At 36.5% G+C, this 15,801-nt stretch overlaps 1 protein-coding gene across 8 annotated transcripts in view; it reads left to right on the top strand.

Annotated features, from left to right (window-relative positions):
• RABGAP1L (RAB GTPase activating protein 1 like) overlaps positions 1-15,801 on the top strand; it is a 265,221-nt gene that overhangs the window by 153,558 nt on the left and 95,862 nt on the right. For all 8 annotated transcript variants that reach the window (XR_005933627.1, XM_041127540.1, XM_030034313.2 and 5 more), the window contains 3 exons: positions 2,680-2,754; positions 6,305-6,430; positions 7,796-7,939. Coding sequence is in view for 7 of the 8 variants with exons in the window: in XM_041127540.1 (XP_040983474.1) it covers positions 2,680-2,754; positions 6,305-6,430; positions 7,796-7,939 (345 nt within the window). In the remaining variant the exon portion in view is untranslated. The remainder of the gene's footprint in view (positions 1-2,679; positions 2,755-6,304; positions 6,431-7,795; positions 7,940-15,801) is intronic.

The raw sequence follows: 15,801 nt of genomic DNA, 5'->3' as shown, positions 1-15,801 counted from the left end.
TTACTTCCCCCCCCCCCCCCCCCCCGGCTTTTTGGGTGAATACTGTCTGTTCTTAATAAATTTTTAGTATTTTTTTCCTTTTCATTTATCATCTCTTCCGATACTCAGTTGGAGACAGATCCTTCAACACATCCCATTAGAAATGGTTCCAGCAGGATGACAACCTCTGTGATTCTTCTGTAATAAAACAGACACAAGGAAAGTTCATGTGGATTTTCTGCTATAGTTTAAATACAACTTTTCTACCTTGATCATATATTTTCCAAGTAGAGGCTTTGCCTTCCTGCTCTGGATGTGTTTGAAATGGATTTATTACTAGTTTTAATGTGTTTAGGAAGTTGATGATGAGAGTATTCTTGGTCTTCCTTCATGTTTTTATGTTTAACATGCAGAGTGAGGATTTTTTTGCACCCTCCCCATTTTGCCTATTTTGCCATCATTTCAACTTTTTTCACAATCTCAGAAGGAGTATCTTCTTTATTTCTGATAACTTTCTTTACTTTTTAATCTGTGTCAGTTTTGGAGGCAGTTTGTTCCAATGTGTTGTTTTCTCAATAGTTATTTTAAAACTTGTTTGGATTAATTTGTTGCTGTTTTCAGTAAATTACTAGCTATTGTGCTAATAATGCTTCTCAAAACAGAGAACCCCCACGCGTTCATAATTTGCTATTAATTTTTCAGCTTGGATTTTTTTTTAAGTAAAAGTGTTGTTACATACTATGAAGAAATCATAAATCAAATTTGTTATTTGTAATTCTGCATATCTGTTTGTAAGCAGACCTGGCCTTTCAAAAGCAGAAATAATACAGCTTTTAGGAATATTACAGAAATAAAATATTAGGCATTCATAAACTGGTAGATTTTGGGAACAAATAGACAAAGACTCATGATGATGATGATGATGATGATTAACCTGTGGATGGTTCTAATTAGTCATATGTAATATTAATTTAAGTGTTGAAAGTAATTTCTGTTAATTCAGTGCTTAGTAGCTAAAGAGTAATTTTAAATTAACGTTTTCCAGGAGAGCATCCTTTTTTTCCAATTCAAAGTTTTGCATCTGCTATTGTATACTTACAGAGTTATTTTTTATATTCTACTTTTGTGGCTAGAGCTAGTTTAAACTAGTGAGCAGTTTGTAATGGTTCATTAAATTTTTTTCAATAATTTATATGACTAGTCTTCTTGTATTTGCTTGACCACTGAAACTGAGCAATGGACTGGGATTATTTTCAATCAGATTCTAACTAATCCCATCTAACATACTTGAAAAGAATGGTAAGCAATATAGACAAATGGCAAAGAGCTGTAAGTCACAGTTCAGTTTATCACAAAGCTGCAAATGTGTTAGGAAATGTATGGATGAGTTGTTTATAAACAGTGACCTTGAAAGGAATACTCAGGTTATATTCTTTACAGAAATCTTCTCTTCTGGAATCATTACAGAATTCCTTATGAGTATTTCTTTCCTAGTTTTTGCCCATCAGAATGAAAAAGGAAAGGTGGTTTAAGGACTTTAGATATGTTTTGGCCTCCTTTTCAACATTTCTGGCAGAAATTATTTGCAATTATGATAATACCGTTGGCTGGAAAGGAGTCACATCTGGTTTTGAGTCACAATTCTTCTTACCTTTTGAAGAGGCAGCTTAGCCACCTTTAAAATATTGTACGATAGACCCAGGTGGGTTTGGTTCCCCAGCATACCTGACATTGTTTAATCACAGTCTCACTGTGCTTCCTTTCAGTGAATTTGCAATCTTGATGTCATTCAAGACTTAAAAAAAGAAGATAAGCACGGTGTTCCAGTTTGAAACATTCTCATCTGTAAACAGTGTTGGTGGCAGTTTGGGGGCAAAGTGGATTTTCTGATTCATGTGGCTTGTTCCTCCCCGTAGCTCTGACGTTGTGCTTTTGTTTTCCCTGGCTGTAACCTTAGTACCTTACTTATTCTCTGAGGATGTCTCTCTCTCCGATAGTCCTGCTGCTGCTTATACTTTCTCAAGTTTCCTCAAATTCTTAACATCCTCTGACATCTCTTTAGAAACAGTATCTGTCTTCTTGTCTCGGAAAAGTAAGGGGGAAAGAAAGGTTGGTTATTTTAGTTTTGTTTTTTTAAGAGTAAGAAAAAAGTAGTATGTCAGTCATACCATATGAAAATGAGTCTTGTTCATTCTTCAGCATAACAAGGACATGGAAAAACTGTTTCTGATTAAATTTTCAAGCTAGAGTAGTTCTCAGAGGTATTCTAACAACCAACCTCAGGCTCTATACTTTCACGATGTCAGAACTTGTTTTTCCAAAAACAAACAAGCACTCTTCCCACAACACAAACTACCCTGGTTTTTATATCGTATTTGTTAAGTCATTGAAGTTATATCATTACTGACCTCAGCGGAATTATCCTTGATTTAGGTGAAGGGAAATTGCATCCAACTTTTTTCATGCCGTTGGAAAAATAAAAATAAAAACTCACAAATATGACATCTATGAAAGATTGAGGGTGACCTGCAGATGTTTTCTTACGTGCCCTGAAAGCCTGTGCAAGAATGGTTACAGTTTCACTCCCTTTATTATTTTAGCCTGCATAGTATTACATATTCTGAATAGCTCATTGATTATAACAAATTTTGATAATGCCTGTGTGCATTTTAAATATATGTTGACTTTTATTTTTTCTAGGCATACTCTGTCTATGATGAAGACATTGGCTATTGCCAGGGACAGTCTTTCCTTGCAGCTGTGCTTCTACTTCATGTGAGTTAATTGCAAAATGAAAGCTTTGATATTTGAAATGAAAGCAGCTTTAAAATCAGTAGTACTGTAACATGCTATTTGACAGATATTTACTGTTGTTTATTTGTCTGTATTCATTTTCCTTTCATTGCTTTTTGGCAAATAGTGACTAACAGCTTCTATCTTTATGAATGTAGATTTCCTTTATATAGGAGAAATCCATTAAATTGTCAAGTACTTCTGTGTCAAAACCTGAAACTGGTTTGTTACATATTAATATTTTCTTTTAATTTAGTTGTCACGTAGGTGAACTCCCTTTGTGTTTACGGGGAATTTAACTTCGGGAGATATTCTCAGAGTAGTTAACCAGAGCAAGTAGTCTCATTAATTTTCAGTGAGACTTTTTCTCCTAGGGACGTTTTATAAAATCTTTTGAGTGAAGGCTGAATTTTAACCTTGATATTTTAGCGTGTGAGCAAAAACTGTACAAACTTTCATCTGTTGCTTCCTATATATACATGTGCGTGTATATATAGAGATAGATAGATAAATACACAATTTTTATACCTGCAAGATGCTTTAACTTTGATGTATCAGTGGAAAAGCAGCAGATTCAAGTAGTGTGGGTATCGTAAAGAATATCTGAATAAACCAGCCAAAAGCCCAACAACAGCTCTTACACGGGCTCTTGCCTGCTTTTTCTGTCAGGCTTTAATTAATAAATTATTAATCATGGTTGAAATACATTTCAGATTGTGGTTTTGAGTCAGCTTTTGGTGGTATATATGTTACACACATACTTCCTAAGGCATCTAGAACTCAAATTCAGATTAATTTAAGTTGTAATTCCTAGTGAGATCTCTGACTCCTTGAAGACATAAGGAGCATGCATGATACACAGTGACAGTGTTACAGAGAAGCTTTAGATTCTTTAAGGATAAACCTGAATTAGTCACATTATTGCAATCCCACCTATACTGCAAATTAGCTTTTCTAACAGTTATTTTGCCATTAACTTTTTACCCAAAGAAGGATTTTTAAGTTCCACTGGAAGAATAAGCCATTTTCAATACCAGAGTTGTTTAGAAATGAGTGGGTGTTACATTCTTAACATTTGACTAATACTTCAGCTCCTCTCACTTAGTTGCATGCTGTCGTTACTATAGCGAATCGGCTCTGTTTTTAGTGTTTCTGGAGTTAGAAGAAATTGCCCTGTACACAGGGAATACTAAATGGCAATTACATTCATTTTAATATGCCCTTTATAACATTTGCTTTCATAATAGGATATTAAACTGAAATAATCAGAGAAAGGGGGGAAGGGAAGTAGTCTCAATGAACTCATGTAAGTTGGGAGCTTCCCGGGATGTCTTCAAACTCTCGTTTTTCTCAAATTCTCCAACCAATCAGTATGCTATGAATGCTTGTAAGACCCACTCTAACTCTTGTATCTTTGCATGGATTTCTAGAGCCCTTCCTTTCCCTTTTTTCTGGGACAGGATATCCTTTCTCTTCAGTGTAGATATGTTTCAGGGATGGTTGGGTAGCCTGACCCTCCATCCTGGCTTTTTGTGATTTTGCTGTTTTGATGAAATTCCCATCAAAGGTGAGCAGGTAACTTCCAATCATGGGGAGACAGTGTTGCCAACTCTAATCATTTTACTGTAAGTCTTACAGTATTTGGCTTTTTTTTCTTATTGTCTATGTATCGGAGTCATTGCTATGTGAAAAACTAAAATTTAATTTTAAAAAATGGTAAATTTCTGGCTTTTGTGATTCCAAAGAAAAGATAATAAGGAGCAAATATCTAAATGCTAAAAATCAGAATGGAAATGCCAAAAATATGTGTTTTGCTTAAAATAAATAAAATAAGAAATGAAAACTTGATCTATGCTTTTGAATTTTGGGGGTTGGTAATATTGGAGAACCTCTGTGCACTGAGAGCGACGACTTGGTGGCCTCTGCCTGTAAATGACTTTGGCTTAGTACTTACCTCTGTTCTTGCTCCCTCTCCCTGTCTCAGGGGAGGAATGATTGTCAGTGCATGTGTGTCTGATTGAGCGTGCAAGGTAGGTGTGCTTGTGCATGAGCACCTGTCATTTTATTAGAAATAATTGTTACTTTACCAAAAAACCTAAGATTTGTGTTCATCTTATTATAAAGCAGATTCAAGCCTTTTGGTCAGGATAAAACTATTTCTTCCCTTTACCTTGTCTGCAGCTTTTATCCGCTGTCAGTGGGGATCATTCCATCCAGATAAGATTGTGATAAAGAGCTTTGAGATTCCTAAGAGCTTGTCCTCGGCAAATCTAGCCTGGACAGGTAGCTAGCAGCTGATCTGGCAGTTCTTTATGCTAACTAGTTACTTTCATTTGTGATGTCTGAAAATGAAAATGAAAATGAAAGTGTCTGCCCATGGCCCTGGAGACAGGCCATAATCATAGGCTGAACATAAAAGATGAAACCCTGGAGGTAAATATCAAGAGGCTAAAATTCTCTTTGAAGAAAATACTGAGCTTTTATCTATTGCTGGTATTTGATAAGGGGTTGGCAAGAGGCTGAATGAGTGAATATACCAAAAGGTCAAGACTTGTCATTCTTGATACTCAGTAACTGTTTTCTTTGTTACAATCTGGTGCCTGCAAAAGAACTGTTGTTTTTAATGTGATTGAAAACCTGATTTGGGGTCTGCAGTGACTCTGCTTGTGCCTATCTTACTATTGTGTTACCTGAAGGTGTGGAGGGAATGGGGGAGATGTCTTATCAGTGGAGTTTTCATGATACGGGGCTTCCCACAAATCCAACATTCAGTGGGCTCAAGCCAACAAACGTAACTTTAGAGTGGCTCGCATAGCTTGTCTTTTAGCACCACCTTCTAAAACTCTGTTGGATGAGAAATTGTGGTCAAAATTAAATAGAGATTATGGAGATAGGGCTTCTTAAAAAGTCATGATGTTAATAGATGGGATCAGCCCTCCTGAGCTCACAAATAGGTTCTGAAGCCAAAATTTGTAATTTCCTTATTCATCGTGGGAAGCCTGCCTTCAGAGAGTTTGACGTCCTGGGGTTTGGATGAAAGTAGATAAGCATTATTCTCACTGAGGGTTGGTTATGCCTTAGTTCTCCTAAATTTTTCCCTTTTAACCAAGTCTCTCTCAGTAGAAATCACTATCCTGAGTTGTTGTCTTTTTTCTTTTCTTTTCTTTTTTTTCCCCAATTGTTCTGTAGCTGAGAGTTGTGTACTGGTTGTTCTCATATCTGTTTGGCAGAAAGAATACTGATGACAGTTGTGCTGCTGTAGAGCTGTATATTTACATGAACCTATGATATGATCCCACGTTTTCTTAAAGGAGGGTCTTACAAAGCCAAATCAAGGTGTTCCTCAAGCACCCAAATAGTCCCGTTGAGATTTTAGTTGCTTAATTCTACATTCAGAGTGCTCTGCTGAAAATTTTAATATATCCCTGGTTCTGAATTCATCATGCGTAAGGTATATAAGTGTGTATTTGTGTAAGGCATTTCCAGCCTCAGCTCAGTTTTTAAAATCATGTTTGTGTATTTTTCCAAACAGATGCCGGAGGAGCAGGCATTCTGTGTATTTGTGAAAATAATGTATGACTATGGCTTGAGGGACCTCTACAGAAATAACTTTGAAGATCTCCATTGCAAATTTTTCCAGCTGGAGAAGTTAATGCAGGTGGGGCAGGGTAACAAATTCTTCTACTTTCATAAATGGAAATACTGGCATGAAGAACAGATTAGTGCTTTGCTTCCATAAGCTACTGGACAATAAAAACCCTCTCCTTTTAAGGGTGGGGTGGAACCAAAGCAGAGAAGTTTAATATCTGGATCCAAACATTGTGACTCAGATTTATTTCTAATTTCTTTTGTCTTGACATATACCAATCTTGCTGCTAATCTTTGTATCTATGCAGACTAGGTATCTGGTTTTTTTCCTCTCTCTGTTTGCTTACTCTCACTCTTCCCTATTTCGTGATGTTGCTTAGAGAGAATGTCTCTGTTCTATTAAGGCCAGAGTATCTTCTGGGCTGCCACCATCAGTGTCCTACTTTCTGTGAATTATGTTGATGGTTAAGAGGTCAGGCAAATCAGGACATCCTGATGCTTATGAAATACAAATCAAGTGTGGGTTATTTTGTAGACTTTACTATTTTCAATATGTTGCTCTTTTTCAGATGGAATTACTTCATAGTCAGAGCAATTTAACATAAATAAGTGGCTGCAAGTTTTATACATTGTTGTGCTGACTAATAAGGAGTTACGAACAGTTCATTAAGCTTTGACCTGTGCTTCTGTTAGCTGCTGAAGTCAGTTATCATGGATGACCATATATATCTGTGAGATACATTAAAACCAAACAAAGCAGACCACCGTTAATTTAATGATCTTTTTTTTTCACGTGTCACATTGTGTGTATTTCCTACTTGGTGGAGTAGAATTGCATACTAATTAATTTGATACTTTGGCATATGGTCTTCTCAATATTTACATATGTTAACAAAGAATTTTACTTTAACTAAATACAAATATATCATCAGTGTACAACAGGATTATCAGTGCTTATTTTGTGTTGCTTATATATGCTCCTAGTTAGAGAAATCGTCTGATGGAGTTGTGTGCTTTGTTGCTTTCAAGCTCTGCAAGGTGATCTCCTTCTTCTAATATCCATTGGTTTCTATAGCAGAAGCATTTATAGCAAGACACAGCAAAGGAATAACTTAAAAATTTACACTATGCATGACATAGATTTCCCAACCGCTCTGCCTTTCGACTGTTGAAGATTTTGTAATTTCTCAAACATAGTCTCAGTATGTTATTTGATACCGTGATAGAATCCACAGTGGATATCTTGCTAAAAACTGTAACCATGGGCACTGAAATTTATGAAGAAACATTTCCATTGCTCAAAATAATTGGATTGTGCAGGATTTCACTTTGTTGTGTTTTTCAGTGTTTAGCAACCTGGTACTTACTGGCAGTGTAGATGAAGAGCTTGGATTAATGAGTAATACTGAAGCATTTATTTTTTCCTTTACTCTAGGAGCAGTTACCAGACTTGTATAGCCATTTCTCAGACCTCAATTTGGAAGCTCATATGTATGCATCCCAGTGGTTCCTCACTCTCTTTACTGCCAAGTTTCCACTCTGCATGGTCTTCCACATCATTGACTTACTACTTTGTGAGGTAAAAAAGACTTGATTCAGAAAGCCCTTCCTCCACTCCACAAGTGTTTCTTTTTTTGTTTCATTTTGTTGGAGTCATTTACTGTTTAATTTCAAAATGTATGTAACTAAATTATGTAGAAACCATGGTTATATGGAAGAGATGATGTTCAGTGAAACGCTGGTTTGGTTTTAAAATTAGAATTGTGGATTGCCTCATTCTTTGCTAAGGGATCTAATTAAGAATATCTGATGCACACATCTGTTCTTCATTTAATTTGTTAAATAATTTATTCAAAGTTAGGAATTCTAATTTCTTGAAGATACCTAGTAGTAAAAGCCTAGCAGACTTTTAGAGAAAAAGTTCTCCCAATTGTCTGATTCAGAGAGCCCAAAACCAGTAAGGGTATTGCATGTTGCTTTGATAGCCTGATATTAAACAAAGAGTGAGAACTGCCAGACAGCACAATTGGATGAAGCTCTTTCCTTTTGTTTTTTACCTTACTATACCAACTAAGGAACACATTATTCCAGATACAAAATGGTATGTTTCTGTATTGTAGGTATATCTGTGCTTCCTTTAAAAAAACCAGACAGAATAGATCCATAGTCTGGAATGTTTATTTTTGTAAAATACTAGTACTTCCTTTTGTCACCAGGAAGTCAGGGCATCTGTGGAATTGAATCTGTTTTTTGAAACTGCCACTGATTTCCTCTCTGATTTAAGTGGGTCACAAACATAAAAAAGTAGAAATAAATAAAATAATTGAGAATTTTAAATGGAAAGGGCTTCATGAGTATGCAACACTGTTGACTCTAGTTCATTCTGTTAATTTTTGTTGTGAAGTATTTTACTTGCAAATTTTCAGGCTTGCTGCGCATGCCTTGATAGCGTTCATTATAAAACAAATATGGTCCACCATTCATAACTCAACATTTTTTTCCTTAAGAGTATCACTGCTTCTGCATATTGGTGCTCAGTTATCAAAAAGAGGTAGGTTAATACCACCAGGTATCCAAGTGAGTGCGAGAGGTAGTAATGGTGAAGTGATTTTACATTTCCATATAAATATCTGAGCTCTATTTCTTTCACAATGTCTTGATTATTTTAAGTAAGCAAACAGAAAAAGCAGAAAGGTTGCTAGTTTTTCTGCTCTTTGTCTTCTTCTTTGGTTGTGCAGTAGTTGAACACAATCCCTTGATCACTTTTGAACTGTTAGTGAGTTAATTTTCAGAATGAGCTTCTGGTGTGGATTTGATCATTCTTTGTCAGTTCAGTTTATTACTTCATTCTGATCTTGATGTAGAGCTGCGCTCAGACCTGGCCATTTTAGGAGATAGTTTGTCAAGGAGTACAGAACATCATTTCCTGCTAGTGATTATTGTGATAACAGTGTAGTTACATCCTGTCTGAAGCTCCTGCACTTTGTATTGTATTAAGCTTGAGGATAAAGTATGCCGAAGAAGTCTTTTAGTTATGGTTAATATAGATTTAATATTTAGAATGAAAAAAGAAAGAACTCTTAAAATATTTGCATTCATCTCACATCTGGCAGTGTCTATCTCAGCATGTCTGAATGAATTACTCTGGGAAAGAAGGTGAAAGAATCCAAGGAGAAAGTGAGAGAGTGTAACACTAGAGTCTGTTAGAGAAGGGGAAACTTGTTAGCATTTGTGGAGGGTAATCATGTAAAGCTAAAGGAGCCTCTTTTACAACAGCTAAAAATAAACCAGAAATGGTAAGAAAATTTATTTCAAGTAAGAAGTTCTGTACAGACGTCTTGAGAAACAGTGGGGCAGTGTGCAGACAACATACTGAGGCAACAGTGTAGACTACCAGAAAACTGCTCCTAAGATTCATGAATCAACCAGTCTGAAGTAACTGGCACTTCTGAGAATTTGTGGGAGGAGTGTAGGTTAAAATCATATTAAAATAAAAATCTAGTTGGGCCTCATCATAGAAGGAAAGTAAAATCTAAAGGCACATGGCCATAGACAGAATAAGAAAGAAACCATTCCTTAATGGAGGACTGAAATCATATTGCGAAGCTGTCTGTCCAGTCAACCTCTAGAAGGAGTAATGGAGCAGTCAAAAAATAACTTTTGTCTGCATTAAATTGTTCTTTACTTTATCTCTGAACAAACAGCATGCCTGTAATTCCAGCAACTGGAAGGAGAAAAAACAGTTGCAGCTGCTAACAGTGGAACTTATTCTTCTGAAAAAAACCCACCAAAACCTCAAAAAATCAAGAAGCCTTTGAAGTGAACTGTCTTGTGTTTTTAAAAACAAGCTTCCAGCCTTCTCATTAATTTGTCATAGATACAGATGAATTTTAAATAGCCTTCAACTTCCTTCCTGACTGTGCTTTCTCCACATCCCTGTCCTGTCTGTCGTTGACAAAATGTTTACATCCTACGCAAGTCTTTTCATAAAAGAAAAATATTAGGGGAAGAAAAACAGTTAAAACCATTGCTGAACGGGTGCTGCCAACTAGTTATTCCAAGGGAGCTTCTCTGGTCCCCATGACAATACTGGAATTATGGATGAACAATTTGTGTCAACCAAGAGTTTTTTGTATGGGGTCGTTTTTTTTTTTAGTTTTTCATTGTGGCTGGAAGAGTGAAATTGGTCCTTACAGATATTCTTTAACTCTCAATCCAGAGAGGAAAAATACCTGTTAGAAATCCTGTAGTTTCACAGCTAACCAGGGAGGCACATTTCCTTCCCTTGCATGCATGGTGGAGCAGTAGCACAAGCTGAGGAATGGACCTCCTGGGCAGGAGCATATCGTATGAAAAAGTAGCTAAATTTATGATGGGAATTAAGTTTTATGGAGAAATTTTTAAACCCCATCAAAGTGAGTGCCATTACAGTTGATGTCTTTTCATCGTTCTCACATTAAATATGACTTGATAGAAAGAACAATTTTATTTAAATTTATACAAATTTGGGACTTGCCATGGCCTCTTAAGTGATTGAGTTCTTTTATCCTGTTGTCTTCCTAGGACTTTTTTTTTTTTTTTTTTTTTTAAGTTGTCTCCAGGCTGTTGAGGATGTGATTCAACCCCCAAATTACCTAGATTTCTAGTGGCCTTAGAATATTGCCTCAATAACTCTGGGACAGAATCTGTCACCCATCCTCATCTAGAAATGAAATATTTTGGAATTCTTTGTCTTTCCTATGACAGAAGCTTACAGAAAATTTTGGGCTTGCGGGCAGGTACTCCACAGTGCCATGGTACAAATAAGGCTTGACTGCCTGTAATAAAAACACAAACCTATTGATCCAGTTGAAAGTTTTCATGGGATTGCAGCAAGCTGCATGTTTTTGAGCCTGGCTATGCAGATAAGTTTTAACATGTCAGCATCAGCTGAAGGTCTTTCTACAACATTCCTTTTAGCTGCCTGTTTCAACTGCTTCATTTGTCTCTTCCCCTTTTGCTCTTTCTGTTTGCATTGAAGAACAACTTTGTTGATGAAATTCAGAGTTGTATTTGGACTTGTCAGTCTTATCGAGCAATATGACATTATGTTATTGAACACTTTGTGAGCCTGCTCTGTTTTGTTGTCTCTTTTTGTTCCATTTTAAATTATTTATTTAAAGGCATGCTCAGAAATAGCGACTCATCTAGGTAAAGCGCGTGTTGCTTAGATAAAGCTGTCCGCAGTGCAACAATTGCACCTGGGTTATGCTATAGAATATCAAAGAGTCGACATTTAACATAATTTTGCCATTTAAAATGCAAATAATGTGTTTTAAAAGCACTAAATAAGTGACCTTAATTAGGCATTTAGAAGAGAAAATACCCAAACCAGTTGGCAGACAATTTATAAGTATTTTTTAAATTTTCATGATTTTTTCTGCTTAAAAAAGAAAATACTTTAACTGCTTGTGATACATACAGTACTGCCAAAAGCAAAGAAGGTTCAGAGCTCAAGCTGTCATTCCATTAGTAACCTTGAATTTTGAGACACTATTGATAACCTCTGTTTTAAATAAATCTGGCTATTTTGGGGTGCAGTTCTTGGGGATATAAAATCCTTAAGGATTGTGCTTGTCTCCTTTTAAGGAGTATGTAAAAAACCCTATTACATGCTGCATTTTCTGGGCTGGTACAGATATTTGTATATTTTATTGTCAGTAATTACATAGTCTTGTTATAAAAATTAATGGTTTGACTACTAAGCTGCCGTTCTATAATCAAGACTGAATAGAAAGGGATGCAACTGATCATCTAACAATTTTGAATATGAAATAATTTAATGTTTTCTAATATAGCTAATAACAAAGAAGTGAAACTACCTTTTACAGTACCACACAGCAGCATAGTGGAAGAAGTGGGAATTGAAAGCTAGATGCCATCATTCTTTGGCCTTTATTTATCAACTATTGCTTTCAGAACTTTGTATAAAACAACTTTTATAGTCAGTTTTGAGAAACGATCTGTGATAATGAACACTGATGGGTGTTTTTAAAAATCTTTTAAAACGTGAATGAATTGGTGCTAGTAAATGAGCACCTATTGATAGTAAAAATGTGGCACCACATTGTGTTGATATGGTTCCTGGGAGCACTGCTTCATAATGAAATAATGAAAGTCTTAGAAGAATTATAACTATTGGCGCTGCAGATTTGATTTCTGTCTTACGTGTGTCTTGCTGAAGAATGGATGTGCCAGGAAACACTACACCGTATGGTATCACTCAGACGATAAGACCAGTCGTCTCTGCGTGTTAGTACTAGCTGAGTAGTAGATACCATAATAGCCTGCTATTTTTTATCTGTCACTGTCAGATACTTCTGTGATGCCTTCAACAGAGTTGAGAAAGAACAGATTAACATTTTAATTTATTAAACTTCCTCAGGAATTGAGTCAGGAACAAGCCCACTTCCTCTGTACATCTGCACTCGGATGAAATGTGAATTAAATAAAAGATTGTATACAGTTGTTTATCTTTTGTAGATCTATAGGGGAAGAAAATTTGAACTTTTTGGAATTACCTGTTGTTGACACGTTGTCTACATTTGTTAACCCTTCCAGTTATGAGTGTTTTAATAAATCTTGGCAAACAGCAGACTGGGCTTGCTAGAAATAAAATCTCTTTTAGTAACAGCATATTAAAAGCTAGGCTTAAATTCTAAGTAGGGATAGATCTGTGCTGAAACTGCCTGCATTATTTCAGTACTATTTACAGAAGTGAAGTCAATGTCATACATGTGAGTTGGAAGTGGCTGGGGGGGGGTGTTTGTTTTCCTGCTTATGAATATAGGTGATTAGACTTTGGCATTTAGACTCTGTCTTTCCTCCTGTCCATTGCTCTTTGCATTATGCCTGCTAGAGAGCTAAGTCTCCTTTCTGAAGTCTTTATCAGCCACTGCTGTTTCATGTAAAGAGACTGGAAAGGATTTATTGCTGAGACTGCTATAACTAGCTTTTAATTAATTTAAGAAGAAAGAGAATAGGTTGTCTCTCAGACTCCAGATGGAAGACTAGAATTTGAACATACGTGTCCAATGGTAATGCTGGTTTGCTACATTCAAGCATCTGCTGACATGTCAGTCGTCATAGTCTTTTTTGTTGCAAACACTTGAGGTCTGCAATGGAGTTAGCTCAGGTTCTCTGGCCCTGGGTGTTTTGCTTCTGTGTATTTAGATGAGTTATTTAAATCCACATTAAAAGTAATTTTAGCATAATTTATCTGATGACTACAGCTGTATTCCACTGTGGGTTTTTTTCAGTACTAGAACAGAAATTAAACAGAAAGAAAAAAGGATGTAGTATTTGATTGTGTGTTTGCTGGATGAACTGTTTAAAGCTTTTGTTATGTATGTGTTTAAAATGTTCAGATTATAACGATAAAGAATTTTAAGTTCTTTTCAAAGTGAAGGTCATAAGAAGTATTAGGTGTTTGGATATAAAATTTCAATCAACAGCAGAAATACTGGAGGTTTGTAATACCGTGTTCTGTATTGCCACAGCGACAGGGGAACACGAAATGGTCTATTCACTTCTAAAGCTACACAGAATTTATAATAATTCAAGCTTGGACTGAGCAGAAGAGTATTTTAATAGAGTACATCTAAGAGGTTCTTGGGGAGCCACAGGGTTTAACATAACCCTTTACACTATGTTGTCCAGCTGTTCCTGTGAGCATCCATAATTTATGTATCTTCCATTCATAGCTGCAGCTTGTTTATCCCAAAAATAACAAGGCTGGTGATAAACGCTCAGCATGAGCAAAGAAAAAACAGTTTCACAACAATCTGCAATTCAAGATAACTTATGTGAACAGAAGGTACCTTTTTGGCGATGTTGATAAATGTTGCAGTCCTAAAATGTTGAGGCTGCTTCTGTTTCAGAAAATGTTCTAAGATACAGGTGAGAAGTTACCAAAGATGAAGGACCTATTTGAATGACCTAGTTTGTGCCTTAGAGGGAAGAGACATCGAATGTCATGTCACAGTATGTCTCTGAATTACTTTCCCCATTGCGACTGAAATATTTTAGCCACTTACTAGTTGATGTTCACTTGGTTGATTTTTCTAGGAATACAGTAAATTTCCATAATGCTTACTTAACAGCAGTGCCATCTGCTGTATTTGAATAGCAGCATATTCTAAGCAGTCTTGGCAGTCCTCAAAAACGCTTCAGAAATAACTGAAGGAAAGTATCACAAATGGGAGGGTGATATTCCATGAACAAATCCAGGAAGCTAAGCTAATTTGGGGACTGTTTTTAAAAAAGAGGGTAGCGCAGTTTGCCTGTGCCAAACCACTTACCATTACTTCGTGCTTGGAATCTGAGGCCGTACTGAATTTTCTAAGTATGTAAAATCAATGTGAACTTTGCATTCGAGTGATTGTTGTAAAGGGAAGATGAATATCAGGGTATAGAGAGGCAAGGGTCAGGACTATGTTGTGGCAGAAAAAAGGAGAAGACGAAGAATGAACACGGGGAAGGAGATCAGATGGACTGCAGGGAAGCAGGGTATTGGTTTAACATGGACATGCATTTTTCTGTGTGTTATGTGACCACGTGTAGGGGGGAAGGAGGCACAGCTCTCTGTCAAGAGATGTTCTGAACCCCTCATCTTGTCTCCTCAAGAAAATTAGGGTCTGGAAGATTCCTGCTCCTCTGAATATGTCTAACAGCTGTTCCCTGTTTCCATACGAGAGCTGGAGGACCTGTCTTATCTACAGAGATACGAGGCCTCTTTTTTTGTCCTCGTTATATGTATGTGATAAGGCCCGTGATGCCTAGTGTGTATTCAGGCCCCTTTCTTTGTCCCCATATTAATCAGGTTTGGAAAGAGGGAAAGGAATGTCTAAAAGCCCTGTAACTGAAATCACTGAAAACCAGAAAAGTAATGTTAGTGTATGGCTTGGTCAAGCAAATGGAGGAAGCATGCTGCCAGCCCATAACCAGCTGCCTGTGAATTAGGAACATGCCACTGCAGAAATACTCAACGTCAAAGAGCAATTCGATATGTGGAAATGACTTAAAGTTCTGTGGCTGTGATTTTTATCCTTTGAAAACAGTCACAGAAGCTGGAGAGAAAAAAGTGCTAATCTCATAGCACTCTTTCCCTTCACTCATCCATAGCAACATCTCAGCAGCAAATTATGTGAAAATCACCCCAAACATGTAAATATTCACTAGCGCTCCTAAATCCCATTCATTTCTGTTAAAAGCAACCAAACAAACAAATTTTCTAGCAAAATCATACTAATACAGGTTCCTGGTTGCCTGGTGGTATTTATCGTGTGCCTTTTCATGCTGCAAAATACAGAAAAGTGGCACAGTAAATACTGAATCCCACGGTGCCATTTTTACCATCTCCCTCGTACCTGCTTATCTAATAATTCAGTCAAGTGGTTTTAA

Source organism: Aquila chrysaetos, chromosome 12, assembly GCF_900496995.4.
Source record: "Aquila chrysaetos chrysaetos chromosome 12, bAquChr1.4, whole genome shotgun sequence".
Taxonomy (NCBI): Eukaryota; Metazoa; Chordata; class Aves; order Accipitriformes; family Accipitridae; genus Aquila; species Aquila chrysaetos.
This window is presented reverse-complemented; position numbering and strand designations above follow the sequence as displayed.